General features: G+C 26.9%; 2 protein-coding genes and 1 long non-coding RNA gene across 3 annotated transcripts; 2 read left to right on the forward strand and 1 right to left on the reverse strand.

The window, feature by feature from the left end:
• Positions 1-8,712: 8,712 nt before the first annotated feature.
• Positions 8,713-9,363, forward strand: LOC135930739 (uncharacterized). Its single transcript, XM_065467530.1, has one exon. The coding sequence runs from the start codon at positions 8,713-8,715 to the stop codon at positions 9,361-9,363; it is 651 nt and encodes a 216-aa protein (XP_065323602.1).
• Positions 9,364-11,516, forward strand: LOC135930740 (ATP-dependent DNA helicase PIF1-like). Its single transcript, XM_065467531.1, has 2 exons — positions 9,364-9,721; positions 11,434-11,516. Exons 1-2 carry the CDS (start codon positions 9,364-9,366, stop codon positions 11,514-11,516), a joined length of 441 nt encoding a protein of 146 aa, XP_065323603.1.
• A 1,670-nt stretch (positions 11,517-13,186) lies between these two features.
• Positions 13,187-15,843, reverse strand: LOC135930738 (uncharacterized). Its single transcript, XR_010572876.1, has 3 exons — positions 15,643-15,843; positions 15,449-15,574; positions 13,187-13,811 (listed from the first exon to the last, which is right to left on the reverse strand). It is a non-coding gene; the product is annotated as an uncharacterized LOC135930738 (long non-coding RNA).
• Between the last annotated feature and the right edge of the window lie 247 nt (positions 15,844-16,090).

The raw sequence follows: 16,090 nt of genomic DNA on the forward strand, positions 1-16,090 counted from the left end.
AAGCATAATATAATTAATTCGACCTAATTCTACTAGCCCCTAGTTACTGATATGATTAACCCTTTCCAGCGCTAAAAAAATATGTTGATAATTTTTAAAATTTTTTAAATAAGATTAGATGAAGGGGAACATTGAATTGAGACCTCTATCTTAAATCTTTTGTAATCGTCAAAATTATTAATTTTATAGCTTTAAAACATAAAATCTTATCTTTTTTAAATTTAAACATTGTTAGATTTAAAAATAATAAATGCCAACTCCTGTTTCAAATATAAATCTTAAAATGATAAAAAATATATTTAATTATATATTTTGGTGGTTTCAATAGAGATGATATGTCAATTTAGTTCAAATTTAATATTTTGTAAGTTATTTTCAAATCATATTATTCTGCCTGAAAGGGAATGCCTACGATAAATATTTTTAAACATAATGATTATGAGACTTTCTAAAATGGGAAAAGAAGATTTTTTAATTCATATTCTGTCTATTTAATTATTTCTAAATCTCACTGTGCAAATTGGTTTATTATTCATGATACGGTTTAAAACAATTTCAACTTTAAGAGAGACAGAAGGCCACAAATCCATATTTTTATGCCGTTTAATATTATAGTGAAAAACATTTTAATTATGCTTTAACATTATTTTCTAAAGGGTTAATCATATCAGTAACTAGGGGCTAGTAGAATTAGGTCGAATTAATTATATTATGCTTAAAAATATGATATAATAAGTATTCATTTGCTATTTATGCTTTAAATTCTATTTTTTCCCTTTAACTTTCACCTTTTCTGTTGGTTGATAATCAAAAGAATTAGAAAAAAAATTAAAAAATTCATTAAAACAAACATTTTTCAAAATAAAATATCACATTTTGAAATTTTTTATGAATTATTTATATACAAATGGTGTATTATTGATAACAATTATCCTATAGGAGACTTAATAAACCAATGTAATCTACAAGCCTGGGGTTTGGGGCTTGTTGGGGCAAAAATTAACTTTTACTAGAATCAATCTTAAATTATAAAATATTAAAAATATTAATTAATGTATAACTTAAGTTGTGTTTGTTGGGCTATCTCATGGTATTTAATAAATTCAATTATAAATTGTCAAGCTTATGATGATATTGACAAAAACGACTACTAGCCCTATTCCTACTATTGGAAGAAAGTTGATAATGAGATCAAAAATTTTGATTATTTACCGGGCGGCTAAAAAACGTCGCGTTTTGAAATCTTATTAACTCCGAAACGTGTCATTCGTTTTTTATGAAATCTCCTGTCTTAATATTCTCAAAATATATAATTTTTAAAGTGGTTTTTAGAAAATTAAGATAAAAAAAATGTAGTCGGACATACATATTTTTAAAGATTTATTCAAATTCATAAACTATAACATAAAATATTTTGTCATTATTAAACAAATCTCATTATTAAATATAACTAACAATATAAACATACGATAATTTTCTAAATTATGTATTTTATCAAAGATCTGATAATGATAAAATTTTGACATGAGAAGAAAAATTGGAATCAAGAATTCTTAAATTCTCTAGGAAAAAGTGGAATATTAATCCAGTTCACCAAGCTAACCCCATGGTTATCATATAACTCATCAAGCTCCTTTTGTTTTTCAACTAAGATTTTATCAAGCAAAACCATAGATTCGTAATACGAATTCCACTAGAATTTAAATTTCTTGATGTTACCTGCCATGTTTATTCCACAAAGTAAGACACTTTTGGAAAGAACTTTGTGATATTATTTTATGTTATCAGCTAAAGCTAAAAAATTGATGTCCATAATTAGGGGAGACCGGTGTTATAATGAACCCAGGGTTATAGTGAGAGTGGCTTTATTTTCTAGAGTATTAAACTAAGAGATAATTTTTTACCAAAACTATATACTTATATATTGCATATGCGGCTATAATTTTTATTTCTATCGGACCGCTTGAAGAATTTTAATAATGCTTTATATCATTCGTACCTTCAAAAGTAACTTTTTACACTTTTACTATTTTTCAAAAATAAAGATTAATATACAATTTTACACAAAAATCATCTTATATAAAAGAAAAAATCCTATTTTATAGATTAACAATTTGCCCGAAACAAAATTGATAATATAAATACTTCAAAATATGATCTTAATCAAAGTGGTGCTACTGGGGCTATTTTTATGGGGGTAGGTCGAACCTGTTTTTTTGCTATTTTTTAAAAATTTGACATGCAAAAAAAGCCAAGGAGAGACCAACTAAAAGAAAAAAAATCGAAAAATGTTATTATATGATAAATAATTGTTTGGTATACAAATAAATTATATCAAGCATAACAATCAAGACTGCTTTCAATGTCAGTTATTAGTTACATGACTTTGCAATTTTATTGTTTTTTTATTTGCAAAGATTGTGAATGTTTTAAATGATTTTATATAACACTTTTATGTTCTAAATCATTAAATATCTTATATAATAAAAGGCTTGTCACAACTGTGACATTATATAGTCAATTATTTTACCTGATAATAGTCAATTATAATTTTGTTAATATATTATGTAATATTCAACTTCTTTATTAATTATTGGACGTTTGTCCTACTTAAATAGGGAGTGATTCTTAATAATATTTAATTAATATTAACAAATTCGGAAGTATTTAAGTTATGTTAAATTGTAGTTTTAATCTCCATGATATTTAGCGCCATATATTTCTAAGTTGAAATGTAAATATTTTGTCTTAATTGATGTCAAATATAGTGTTCTTTCTATATATCTATAATTTTTCTATCTATCTATCATAGCAATTTTAAGCCAATTTAGATCATATAATGGATTTAATCTCCTATAAATCATGGAAAGCATTTCAGAAGTATTTTGAGGCAATAGGCAGGAAGGAACATTAGTATGAAAAAAATGTTTGCAGATAATCCTACAAGAGCTAAGGAATTCAAATCTATAATATATATATTCAATAAAAATCATCATAGCTTAAACATATCAAACACGCATTCATAAACCAAATCCAACCGCCATTTTCAAAAAAAGAATTTCAATACAAAAAACAATTACAAAACATATAATAATATAATAATACAATAATTGATATTTTTTTTAACAGACACCACATCGAGCAAAACCTTCAATCATCATCAGTAAATAATTATATTTTTTAACAGACACCACATCGAGCAAAACAATCAACCATCATCATCATCAGTAAATTTTATTTTATACTTTCAATTTACACATCTTATTTCCAGTTATTTACTGCAAGTTACGAGCAAGGAAAACATCAAAAAAACGACACCACATCATCAGTAAATTAAATTTTATACTTTTATTATTATTACAATTAAAAAATAGTATTGACGTATAATTGTAAATAATATTGACATTGCTTTTAAACATGTATATATCTTTTCTTTTAGATGAATTTATCAGTTATTGAGATTGGCTTAAGTGGTATTAGTTTTATATTTTGGTTTGTATTGGTATTAGTTTTGTAACCCAATAAAATATTGAATATTGTTGTCTGTCTTAGAATTTTATTGGTTTATTTATTTGAATGGGTTAATAAAATATATTATCAAGAGGTAATGACGTATAATTGTAAATAATATTGACATTGCTTTTAAACATGTATATATCCTTACTTTTAGATGAATTTATCAGTTATTGAGATTGGCTTAAGTGGTATTAGTTTTATATTTTGGTTTGTATTGGTATTAGTTTTGTAACCCAATAAAATATTGAATATTGTTGTCTGTCATAGAATTTTATTGGTTTATTTATTTGAATGGGTTAATAAAATATATTATCAAGAGGTAATGACGTATAATTGTAAATAATATTGACATTGCTTTTAAACATGTATATATCCTTACTTTTAGATGAATTTATCAGTTATTGAGATTGGCTTAAGTGGTATTAGTTTTATATTTTGGTTTGTATTGGTATTAGTTTTGTAACCCAATAAAATATTGAATATTGTTGTCTGTCTTAGAATTTTATTGGTTTATTTATTTGAATGGGTTAATAAAATATATTATCAAGAGGTAATGACGTATAATTGTAAATAATATTGACATTGCTTTTAAACATGTATATATCCTTACTTTTAGATGAATTTATCAGTTATTGAGATTGGCTTAAGTGGTATTAGTTTTATATTTTGGTTTGTATTGGTATTAGTTTTGTAACCCAATAAAATATTAAATATTGTTGTCTGTCTTAGAATTTTTTTATCAATGAAAGCTTAACCCCCCCCCCCCCCATCTATCACCTAACATATAAATTGTAATAATAATAAAAGAATACTTTTATTCATTGCCTATGAGATAACCTTAAAAAACTTATTTATAAGGTTATCTCATAAGCAATGTAATTTAAAATTATTATAAATACTATTTTATTATTTTTTTTAGATTCCTACACAAGATACCATTCAACAAAACCAAACAATGGAACGTTTCATACTACCAAAATCTAAAGAAGGCATTATTGCTTCAACAAGAGTAAATTTTATATTTTTTTAATTTGTATTGTATGTTAGCTGATAGCCCGTCAAGAATGAGGAGGAATCAGATTTTTCCTATCTTATAAGATAGGATTCCGAAATATATATTTATTAGGTGAGGGGCTATTCTAATATTTTCCATTATTTTTTATAAATATGTTTATGAAGTATCTATTTAGTAATTTTATTTTATGTCCACAATAATAAATATTTTAAACTAAACTTATTTTTATAAAATTGAGTAATTCTTATATTTTTAAATTTTAATAATAAATCAACATAAGGAGAAAGCTAGAAAAAGACAGGCACTTTGTAGTATCAAGAAAAGGAACGAGCAAAGTCTTATTCCTACAACATCCAACCATCTTGAAGATACTGGAAATAAACAATTTGCTTCAACATCCAATCATCTTGAAGATACTGAAAATCAAGAACAAGTTGAACATTACTGTGGGCCATTAAAATCTATTTTATTATTTTTTTTAGATTCCTACACAAGATACCATTCAACAAAACCAAACAATGGAACGTTTCATACTACCAAAATCTAAAGAAGGCATTATCGCTTCAACAAGAGTAAATTTTATATTTTTTTAAATTTGTATTGTATATTAGTAGATAGCCCGTCAAGAATGACGAGGAATCAGATTTTTCCTATCTTATAAGATGTGATTCCGAAATATATATTTATTAGGTGAGGGGCTATTCTAATATTTTCCAATATTTTTTATAAATATGTTTATGAAGTATATATTTAGTAATTTTATTTTATGTCCACAATAATAAATATTTTAAACAAAACTTATTTTTATAAAATTGAGTAATTCTTATATTTTTAAATTTTAATAATAAATCAACATAAGGAGAAAGCTAGAAAGAGACAGGCACTTTGTCGTAGCAAGAAAAGTAACGAACCAAGTCCTAATCCTACAACATCCAAGTATCTTGAAGATACTGGAAATAAACAATTTGCTTCAACATCCAATCATCTTGAAGATACTGAAAATCAAGAACAAGTTGAACATTACTGTGGGCCATTAAATATTCTATGCCCATATTGTAATGCATTAAATTTTATTTCTGAAAAACCATCTGATGGAAAATTTAAAAATTGCTGCCACAAAGGTCGTGTTTTATTGCCTTCTCTACAATATCCAGATTTTTTAAAAGATTTACTTTCAAATTAACACAATCATTATTATAAAAATTTCTCTCAGAATATCCGCTCATACAACAGCTCCATGGCCTTTGCCACGATGGGGGCTAAAAATGATAATTTATTAAATAAAGGCCCATACTGTTTTAGGGTTCATGGTTAAATTTATCATCGAACTTTACATTTATATCCTCCAAATGGCGTTTCCCCAAAATATGCAAAATTATATGTTCTTGAAACATCTAAGGCTATTGAAAATCGTGTACTTTTAAAAGAAAATTCAACCTGTGATATTCATTTATTAAAAAAACTTGATATTTTAATTCGTCAAATAAATCCATATGCTATTAGCTTTAAAACATTGGGTGAGGTTGAGAAGGCCGAAGAAATGAAAGCTAGGTTAGAAAACCGTCCTATATCAAAGGTAAATATGATTTTTCGCCGTGATCGTGCTAATGATAGAAGAAGATTTAATATTCCTACTATTGATGAAGTAGCAATGATTTTTAATAACGATGATGGAGAACCACCCTTTCAACGTGATGTTAAAGTTTATCCACGAAATGATGATTCAAATTTAATTATCTTAAATATTCTTAGCCCAAATTTAAATCCTATGGTGTATCCTTTACTATTTCCTTATGGTGATCATGGATGGCATACGTATATGAAATTTAATGGGCCATTTAACAAGGGAACAAGATCAAATATAACTATGTTACAATTTAAAATATCAAAGTTAGCTATTCGTGCTAACATTTTTAATCCTATTCTTTATGCTGGGCGATTATTTCATCAATATGTTGTTGATTCTTACCTCCAAGTCGAAGCTAATAATTTGAATTATATAAAATTAAACCAATCAAAATTACGTGCAGAGGAATATTCAGGGCTTATGGATCATATTTCTAAAGCAAATGATATTACTAATTTACCTATAGGAAGAGCCGTTATTTTGCCTTCTTCTTTTCAGGGGTCCGAAAGAAACATGCGTGAACGATATCATGATGATATGGCTATCGTTTCTAAGTTTGGTAAGACTGATATATTTATAACTTTTACATGCAATACCAATTCGAGGGAAATTAAAGAAAATCTTTATAAAGGACAGAACCCTTCGGATAGACCTGATTTATTAGCTAGAGTTTTTCATTTAAAATTATCAGAATTATTACACGATATTATTAAAAAAGATTTCTTTGGCAAATTTTCGGCGTATGTTTATACCATAGAATTTCAAAAGAGAGGATTACCTCATGCTCATCTTCTCATTATATTAAGCGAAAATAATAAAATTGAAACAACCGAGTGTATAGATAATTTTGTTCTAGCTGAAATCCCAGATAAAAATATCGAACCCCGATTATATGATATTGTTACTCGCTTTATGATACATGGACCATGTGGTATTTTGAATCCTCACTCAATGCATGGAAAATGGTTCGTGTACAAAAAAATTTCCGAAAGATTTTCAAAAAGAATCTCAACACAATGCGAATGGATATCCATTTTATCAACGTAGAGATAAGGGTTTTATTCATGTCGGAGGTAAGCCAGTTGATAATCGATACGTAATCCCTTATAACAAATGTCTATTATTAAAATTTAATGCACACATAAATGTTGAAATATGTACATCAATAAAATCCGTCAAATATATTTTTAAGTACGTTTACAAAGGATACGACTGCGCTAATATAGATCTTAAAACTAATTCGCTTCAATCTCATGATGAAATTAGAATGCATATAAATGCCCGATATGCATGTGAAGCCATGTGGAGATTATTAGAAAATCGTATGCATGATCGATCTCACGGTATAAATCGATTAGCAATACACTTGCCATTTCATCAACCGGTATATTTTATAGAAGGACAAGAACGTCAGGCATTAGAGAAATCTGCCAGCAGAAATACTACATTAACTGCCTGGTTTGAATTAAATAAAAATGATGTTAATGCCCGTCAATATTTATATGTCACTATACCATATCATTATACTTTCAGCGCTAATAAGTGGAAACTTAGACAAAGACAAAACAATATAATTTCAAGGATGTATACTAGTGTTGTTAAACGGCTCGTTTTGAGCCGATTTTTAAAAACGGCTAACTCAATACCTCATCCATAAAAATATTACCCAAGCCTGAAGATTTTGCTCATAGAAGGAACAAATGTATAGACATATATTTTCGAAATCTTGAGGCTTAGGCAATATTTTTCTGGCTAAAATATTGAGTTAGCCGTTTTTAAAAATCGGCTCAAAACGAGCCGTTTAACAACACTAATGTATACTGTTGATCCATCCGGCGAGAGATTTTTCCTACGTTTACTATTACTTCATGTTGTTGGCGCCACAAGTTTTGAATGAGTTTTATATAATACTTTTAAAGAGGCGGCTTTTAAAAGAAATTTATTGGTTGATGACAAGGAATGGGAAGCATTTATGAAAGAAGCGTCAACATTTTTAATGCCCATACAGTTGCGTCAATCTTTTGCCTTTATTTGTATTTTTTGTCAGCCAGAAAATCCAAATAACCTCTGGGAAAAATTTAAAAAATATATGATAGAAGATTTCGCACATACCCATACAGATTCTATTGCAATTAATATGGCCTTATCAGATATAGAAAAAGTTTTGCGTGACCATGGTTTTCATCTAAATAATTTTAATTTGCCTGTTCCTACTATAACACTTGAAAATGATATTTATAATATTGAACTTGAGCCAGCTAAAGCATGGGAAATTATTTCTAAATTAAATCTTTTACAAAAATCATCTTTTGATTTAATCGTTCAATCTATCGAAAATAATGATTTTGCTCAGCGTTGTTTTTATATTGATGGTCCTGGTGGTTCTGGAAAAACTTTTTTGTATAACACCCTAATGTGCTACATATGAATACGCAACCAAATAGTTTTACCGTTTGCAACAACAGGCATTGCCGCTATTCTTTTAAAAGGGGGTAGAACAATACATAGTGGATTTAAATTACCTATTCCGATTGTTGATAACTCTGTATCTCGCATGAGTCTTCATTCCCCTGATGCTACTGTTATTAAAAGGTCCAAATTAATTATTATCGACGAAGCCACAATGATGACTAAATACGCTTTACGCTGTATCGATAGATTACTTAAAGATATAATGCAAACACAGTTCCCATTCGGTGGTAAAGTTAAATTATTGAGCGGCGATTTTAGGCAAACTTTACCTGTCATTCCAAACAGTTTAAAAGCATATATTATTAAATCGTGTCTTAAGTCTTCTGATTTATGGGTTTATTTTAAAGTTATCCACCTGAATGAAAATATGCGGTTATCTTCTGAAGATGTTGAGTATAATTCCTGGCTTTTGAATGTTGGAGAATCTTTATCAAATGTTTCCAATCCTTTATTCCCTCCAGATTCGATTGAAATCCCAAATTCATTATTAGAAAAATCATTAATCAAATCAATATATGGAGACTCCATACAAATATCTGATATTAACCTATTTTCAAAAAAAATTATATTAACCACTAAAAATAACATAGCCCTAAATTTAAATAACGAAATTATTCAAAAACTATCAGGAAATTCTAAGATATATTTTAGCGCTGATTCTATACAAACAGATAATCCTGAGGATTTACTTAATTTCCCCATTGAATTTCTTCATTCTCAAACCCCATCATGAATGTCTCCTCATATTTTAAATCTTAAAGTTGGGACAATAATATTGCTTCTTCGTAACATGAATCCCAGCAGAGGCTTATGCAATGGGACACGACTTCTTATCAAAAATTTACATGATAATTTCATAGATTCTGAAATATTATCAAGGACGCATAATGGCCATCGCGTTTTTATTCCTCGAATTGATCTTTCCCCGAGCGATTCCCGGTTGCCTTTCATATTAAAAAGACGCCAATTTCCTATAATTCCTGCTTTTGTTATCACTATAAACAAAAGTCAAGGTCAAACATTCGACAATGTCGGCCTCTTTCTTCCTGAACCTGTGTTTTCCCATGGTCAGCTCTATGTCGCTCTAACACGTTGCAGATTTAAAAAAATAAAAATATTACCTACAAAATACCAGGGCACACTTTTGAATGATAATAGAGTATTTACTCTTAATGTCGTATATCAGGACGTATTAAATTATGTAGCTTCAAGTTAATTCATCAAAAAACGACACTACATCCACCAAAAACATTATAGACACGATACCATCATCATCATCAGTAAATTTTATTTTATACTTCCAATTTACACGTTTTATTTCCAGTTATTTACGGCAAGTTACGAGCAAGGAAATGAAATCAAAAAAATGACACTACATCGACCAAAAACATCATTGACACGATACCACCATCATCATCAGTAAATTTTATTTTATTCTTCCAATTTACACCTTTTATTTCCAGTTATTTACGGCAAATTACGAGCAAGGAAATGAAATAAAAAAAACGACACTACACCAAAAACATCATAGACACGATACCATCATCATCATCAGTAAATTTTATTTTATACTTCCAATTTACACGTTTTATTTCCAGTTATTTACGGCAAGTTACGAGCAAGGAAATGAAATCCAAAAAAACGACACTACATCCACCAAAAACATCATAGACACGATACCATCATCATCATCAGTAAATTTTATTTTATACTTCCAATTTACACGTTTTATTTCCAGTTATTTACGGCAAGTTACGAGCAAGGAAATGAAATCAAAAAAACGACACTACATCCACCAAAAACATCATAGACACGATACCATCATCATCAGTAAATTTTATTTTATACTTCCAATTTACACGTTTTATTTCCAGTTATTTACGGCAAGTTACGAGCAAGGAAATGAAATCAAAAAAACGACACTACATCCACCAAAAACATCATAGACACGATACCATCATCATCATTTTCAAAACTCTAACTTAGACAATACACTTTCTAAACCCTAAAATAAACAATACACTTTATTTATCAACATATAAAATAAAGATAATAAAAATAATCATATATAACCGTCATCAAATATAATCATTATCAAAAACTAAACAAATAATGAATTGATTTTCTTTGTGTTATCCATCCCAACCAGGGTTGCCAGGTCAAAATTTTCAAATTGTGGGAGAAATTAGGTATTTTGTGGGAGAAATATAAAAATTGTGGGAGAAATTGGTAAAAAAAATTTTTTTGCAGGCCATTGACTTAGTTATCCACTTATTATCTTTTATAAATATAAAATCTAATCTATTTTCCAAAATAAAATAGGTAATTATTTTTCAAAATAAAATAGCTAACTTTTTTTAAAATAAAATAGCTAACTTTTTTTCAAAATAAAATAGCCAACTATTTTTCAAAATAAAATAGCCAACTATTTTTCAAAATAAAATAGCCAACTATTTTTCAAAATAAAATATCCAACTCTTTTTCAAAATAAAATAGCCTAATTATTTTTCAAAATAAAATATCCAACTCTTTTTCAAAATAAAATAGTTAACTATTTTCCAAAATAAAATACCCAACTATTTTTCAAAATAGGTAATTACTGTATGACACAAAATTTCTTAGAGTACTATCTTTATTATTAAAAAAACATATTGATTTATTATAATATATTAATTTTGTTTAAAAATAATAACCAACGATCTTTTTTAAATACAAAAGAATGTAAACAAGATAAAATTTTATAAAAAATTGTAATTTTACAATGTAAAAAAATAAATGGGGGAAGGGAATATGATATTTTGAGGTATCAAAAATCTTCAAAGCATAAATCAGTACAGGGCATTCTATAAACATCTATTTCAAAACAAAAATATTCTTCAAAAATAAGAAATAATATAGATGCAACTACAGTTGCGGAAATAGTAAATACCTATCATGCAGTACAACATTCAGAGAGTTACTCAACATCTCAATGTTGGTAGAATCTTTCCCCATAATATTTAACGACTAATATAAATGAATAGAATACTTTGTAGAACACAAAATGAGCAAGGCTATCAACAATGTTTTAGGATATAAATCCAGAAAGTCAATTCTTGACGATTTGAAAGATGTGCAAACATATGCAATTCTAACAGATGCATCTAATAAGGAGATATCAAAACATTTCCCTTGATCCTCCCCTATTTCAACAAAATTAATGTCATTTTAATAAAACTATTAAAAAAATTTTCTCCAGATATGAAATATCCAAAGACATAGCTAACCATATATAATGGTAAATATGGCAGATTTGGCATTACCAATGAATTGCATGGTAGCTTTCTGATCTAATAATTCCTCAGTGAATTTGGCAAAAACCAGAGTGTATTTACAGAATTGAGTCAGCATAATGTTGGTTGACAGGTTCCTCCTAATACGCGCTATCGTAGAATTTTAAAATACAAACCTTTAAAAAATAAATAGATTATAAAAGCTGTCCTATTTGAAAATAATTTTCAAAAATAAATGGCAGAAGTATATTTAGGAATTTTACATATAGGAAATCTACTATATGCTGTTAATATGCAGTTGCAATCAGAAGAATATAATTTAATAAAGGCTCACTAAATTATGCTGCAGAAATACCAAAGTAAGAATATTACTATTATCGGATAATTATTAATAAGATTTAATATGATGTCATGTTTGAGGAGATTGTAATGCTTCTTTATTTTTATGATTTGCCAAAATATTCAAAATATTAATTTTACAATGTAAAAAATAAATTTATTTGATTTTATGCAAATGTATAAATAAGATTTTATAAAATATAGAAAGTCAAATAGTTATAGTTAATTATATTTTATATGAGATTTAAATAATGGAACTAAACGTTTACCGTCGTTATTAAGATATTTATAAAAATCCTGGCATGACATTTTATAATTTTGTTTAACCATTAACTCGGCCTCTTAGGATATCTTAAGCTTAGATTAAAGATGATTAAGATAATAATATTTTCTAAGATGAGTTCCACTTTCATTGCTAATTTTTAAAAATATTACTTCTAATATTAATAATATATTTTTTAATATATAATAGTACATAAGCAGTTTATATTGAAAATAATTTTTCTTTTTATATATTTAATTATAACATTTTATTGTCCAAAAAACAACATCAGTATTGGAAACTAATGCTTTAACCTCAAAACAATCTAAATCTCACCTAGAAGATAACTATCATGGTATATATAAATAAAAATATAAAATATGTATAATATTTAGGATTTTTTAAGCTTAGATTAAAGATGATTAGGATAATAATATTTTCTAAGATGAGTTCCACTTTCATTGCTAATTTTTAAAAATATTACTTCTAATATTAATAATATATTTTTTAATATATAATAGTACATAAGCAATTTATATTGAAAATAATTTTTCTTTTTATATATTTAATTATAACATTTTATTGTCCAAAAAAACATCAGTATTGGAAACTAGTGCTTTAACCTCAAAACAATCTAAATCTCACCTAGAAGATAACTATCATGGTATATATAAATAAAAATATAAAAAAAGCACTAGTTTCCCATACTATTCTAACTTCAAATTTTGAAAATGTCGAATGGATTGGATTGGATGGAGAATTTAAAATTAGCGGAAAAATAAAATAAAAGAACTAGACATATTTTTCGAATAAATATTTAAAATTTATTTTAAAAATATAAAAATAATCAAATACTGTCTCTCAAAATTATTATTTATATATTAAAAACATTAAAATGCTAAAAAAAAAATTGTGGGAGAAATTAAAAAATTGTGGGAGATTTTTGTGGGAGATTTCTAATTGTGGGAGTTTTGTGGGAGTGAGATGTATGTGGGTAAACTAAAAAATTGTGGGAGACTCCCACTGATGGGGGGAGGCATGGCAACCCTGATCCCAACAGATACACCATTGTTCCCAGATCATCCACTTCCCTTTTCTTCCCCCAGGAAACCTTGATCTGCCTGTCATACAATAACTGACTTAATAAATATTATATTAAATTTATTTCTTCTTTTTTTCAGCACTTACAACACGCCCACCCTTCACAAGCCCAGCGTTCCTCTTTCTCTGGTGGTGTTGTATCGAATCGTCCCATTGAATTGTATCGCATACCCTGAAAACGTTCAGGGAATTTATCGAATCGTCTCCCTTTATGATGATTTATAAAATAATATCTCCGATACATTTCAATATATAATCGCAGAAACACATATTATCAATAATGACATTTACTTTGAGGTATCTGCATTTATAATCTATGGAACATTAATATGGCCGCAAAACATACTAATATTCATTTTAAGACACTTGGGAAATAGGAGATATAATATACATTATTCGGGTATAATTAATGGTAATTATGAAATAATGGTTTTATCTACAATATTATAATGTAAACCAATGGTTTATGTGTGATATGCAATTTCAACACATGTAATTGTTCTTCTGTCATCTACATTTTTATAAATATCTCCTAAAATAGATATACAAATCCATTCTTAGGCATTAAAAATAATTGCAAAAATTTTCCGAACAAAACTTCTCCGAACAAAAATTTTAACACAATTATAAGACATATATATAGAAATACATTTGATATTTTATAAAGAAAAATATATAATATGTAGAAAATACAATATTTTCCATCTAGGAATTACTCAGTATCCTAAGAAAAATATACCATTTCTACCTAACTCTGCTATCACAATTAGCACAATTCATAAAAATGTAGAATGCAAAGTAACAAAAATTGAGAATATAATGGGTTATACAGTATATCTGTAAAGAATTTTTGATATAGCCTCACAATATAAAATAATTTGAGTCTTTTCTTTCTTTCTTTTTTTTAAAAAAAACATGTTCATAATATAAGTAGTAAAAGGTGATGTGCTATAAAATTATTACAAAGATAAAAAAAATATGTAATATGAAAAAAACATGTTCCTAATATAAGTAGTAAAAGGTGATGTGCTATAAAATTATTACAAAGATAAATAAATATGTAATGTGCTAAATAAATTTACAAAACAAAATTTATATATAAAAAAAACTTTCTCCAGTATGCAAACCAAACAATATTTCCACCTCAAGGCATACTCATCAACAAGAGCTGGCCTTCTCTGTAAAAATATTTTCCCTTCATATCCTTGCATTGCATACATAACAATATTCAAAATTTTATAATTTTTCAAAAAAAAATAATATATATATTACATCTAAAATTTCATAATTAAAAAAAAATTAAATGTCATCTAATAACTCCTACTACATTTGTATCTATCAAATGCAGACATTAAATCCAAATAACTATCCACATATAACATTATACATACTATTCTGATTTCATTATACTTCAATTCCTTTAATTTATTATTTACACCATATTTCATAAAAATGGTTAATTATTCTAAAATAAACAACAATAATTCACCCTCTATAGATCCCTCTAAAATAAACAACATTAATTCACCCTCTATAGATCCCTAAATAATATATCACCTTAATTGAAACCATATCAAATTCATACATTAAATCAAAAATACTTGTTCACATATACTATTATTATATATATTATTATGACCTCATTACAATTCAATTTCTTTAATTCTAATGTATTTCACAAGTTTATTACATAACACTGCAGCTAGATTATCTCACATTTTCATTAATGATATCCTTTTAAATCTAAATGTATCCTATATATGTTTATCATTAATAAATAAATATATCATATGTATAATTATATAATTACCCTTACACCATATTTCATAAAAATGATTAATTACTTCAAAATAAATAACATTAACACACTTCCCATAATCTCACCTGTAGTTAGTACATTGGTTGCTTCGGATCCTGGTCTACTGGTACCAATTTCAAAACTCTAACTTAGACAATACACTTTCTAAACCCTAAAATAAACAATACACTTTATTTATCAACATATAAAATAAAGATAATAAAAATAATCATATATAACCGTCATCAAATATAATCATTATCAAAAACTAGACAAAATATGAATTGATTTTCTTTGTGTTATCCATCCCAACAGACACTTCAATACACCATTGTTCCCAGATCATCCACTTCCCTTTTCTTCCCCCAGGAAACCTTGATCTGCCTGTCATACAATAACTGACTTAATAAATATTATATTAAATTTATTTCTTCTTTTTTTCAGCACTTACAACAATCATCAGTAAATTTTATTTTATCTTCCAATTTACACGTTTTATTTCCAGTTATTTACGGCAAGTTACGAGCAAGGAAATGAAATCAAAAAAAACGACACTACATCACCAAAAACATCATAGACACGATACCATCATCATTATCAATAAATTTTACTATATTATATTTTTTTATATGGTTACAAATGTATATGTGTTGGAACCCCATAATCGTTAAGTCTTAAGGTATACATT

This window comes from Gordionus sp. m RMFG-2023, unplaced genomic scaffold (genome assembly GCF_954871325.1).
Source record: "Gordionus sp. m RMFG-2023 unplaced genomic scaffold, tfGorSpeb1-WG-v2 contig_379, whole genome shotgun sequence".
NCBI lineage: Eukaryota > Metazoa > Nematomorpha > Gordioida > Chordodea > Parachordodidae > Gordionus > Gordionus sp. m RMFG-2023.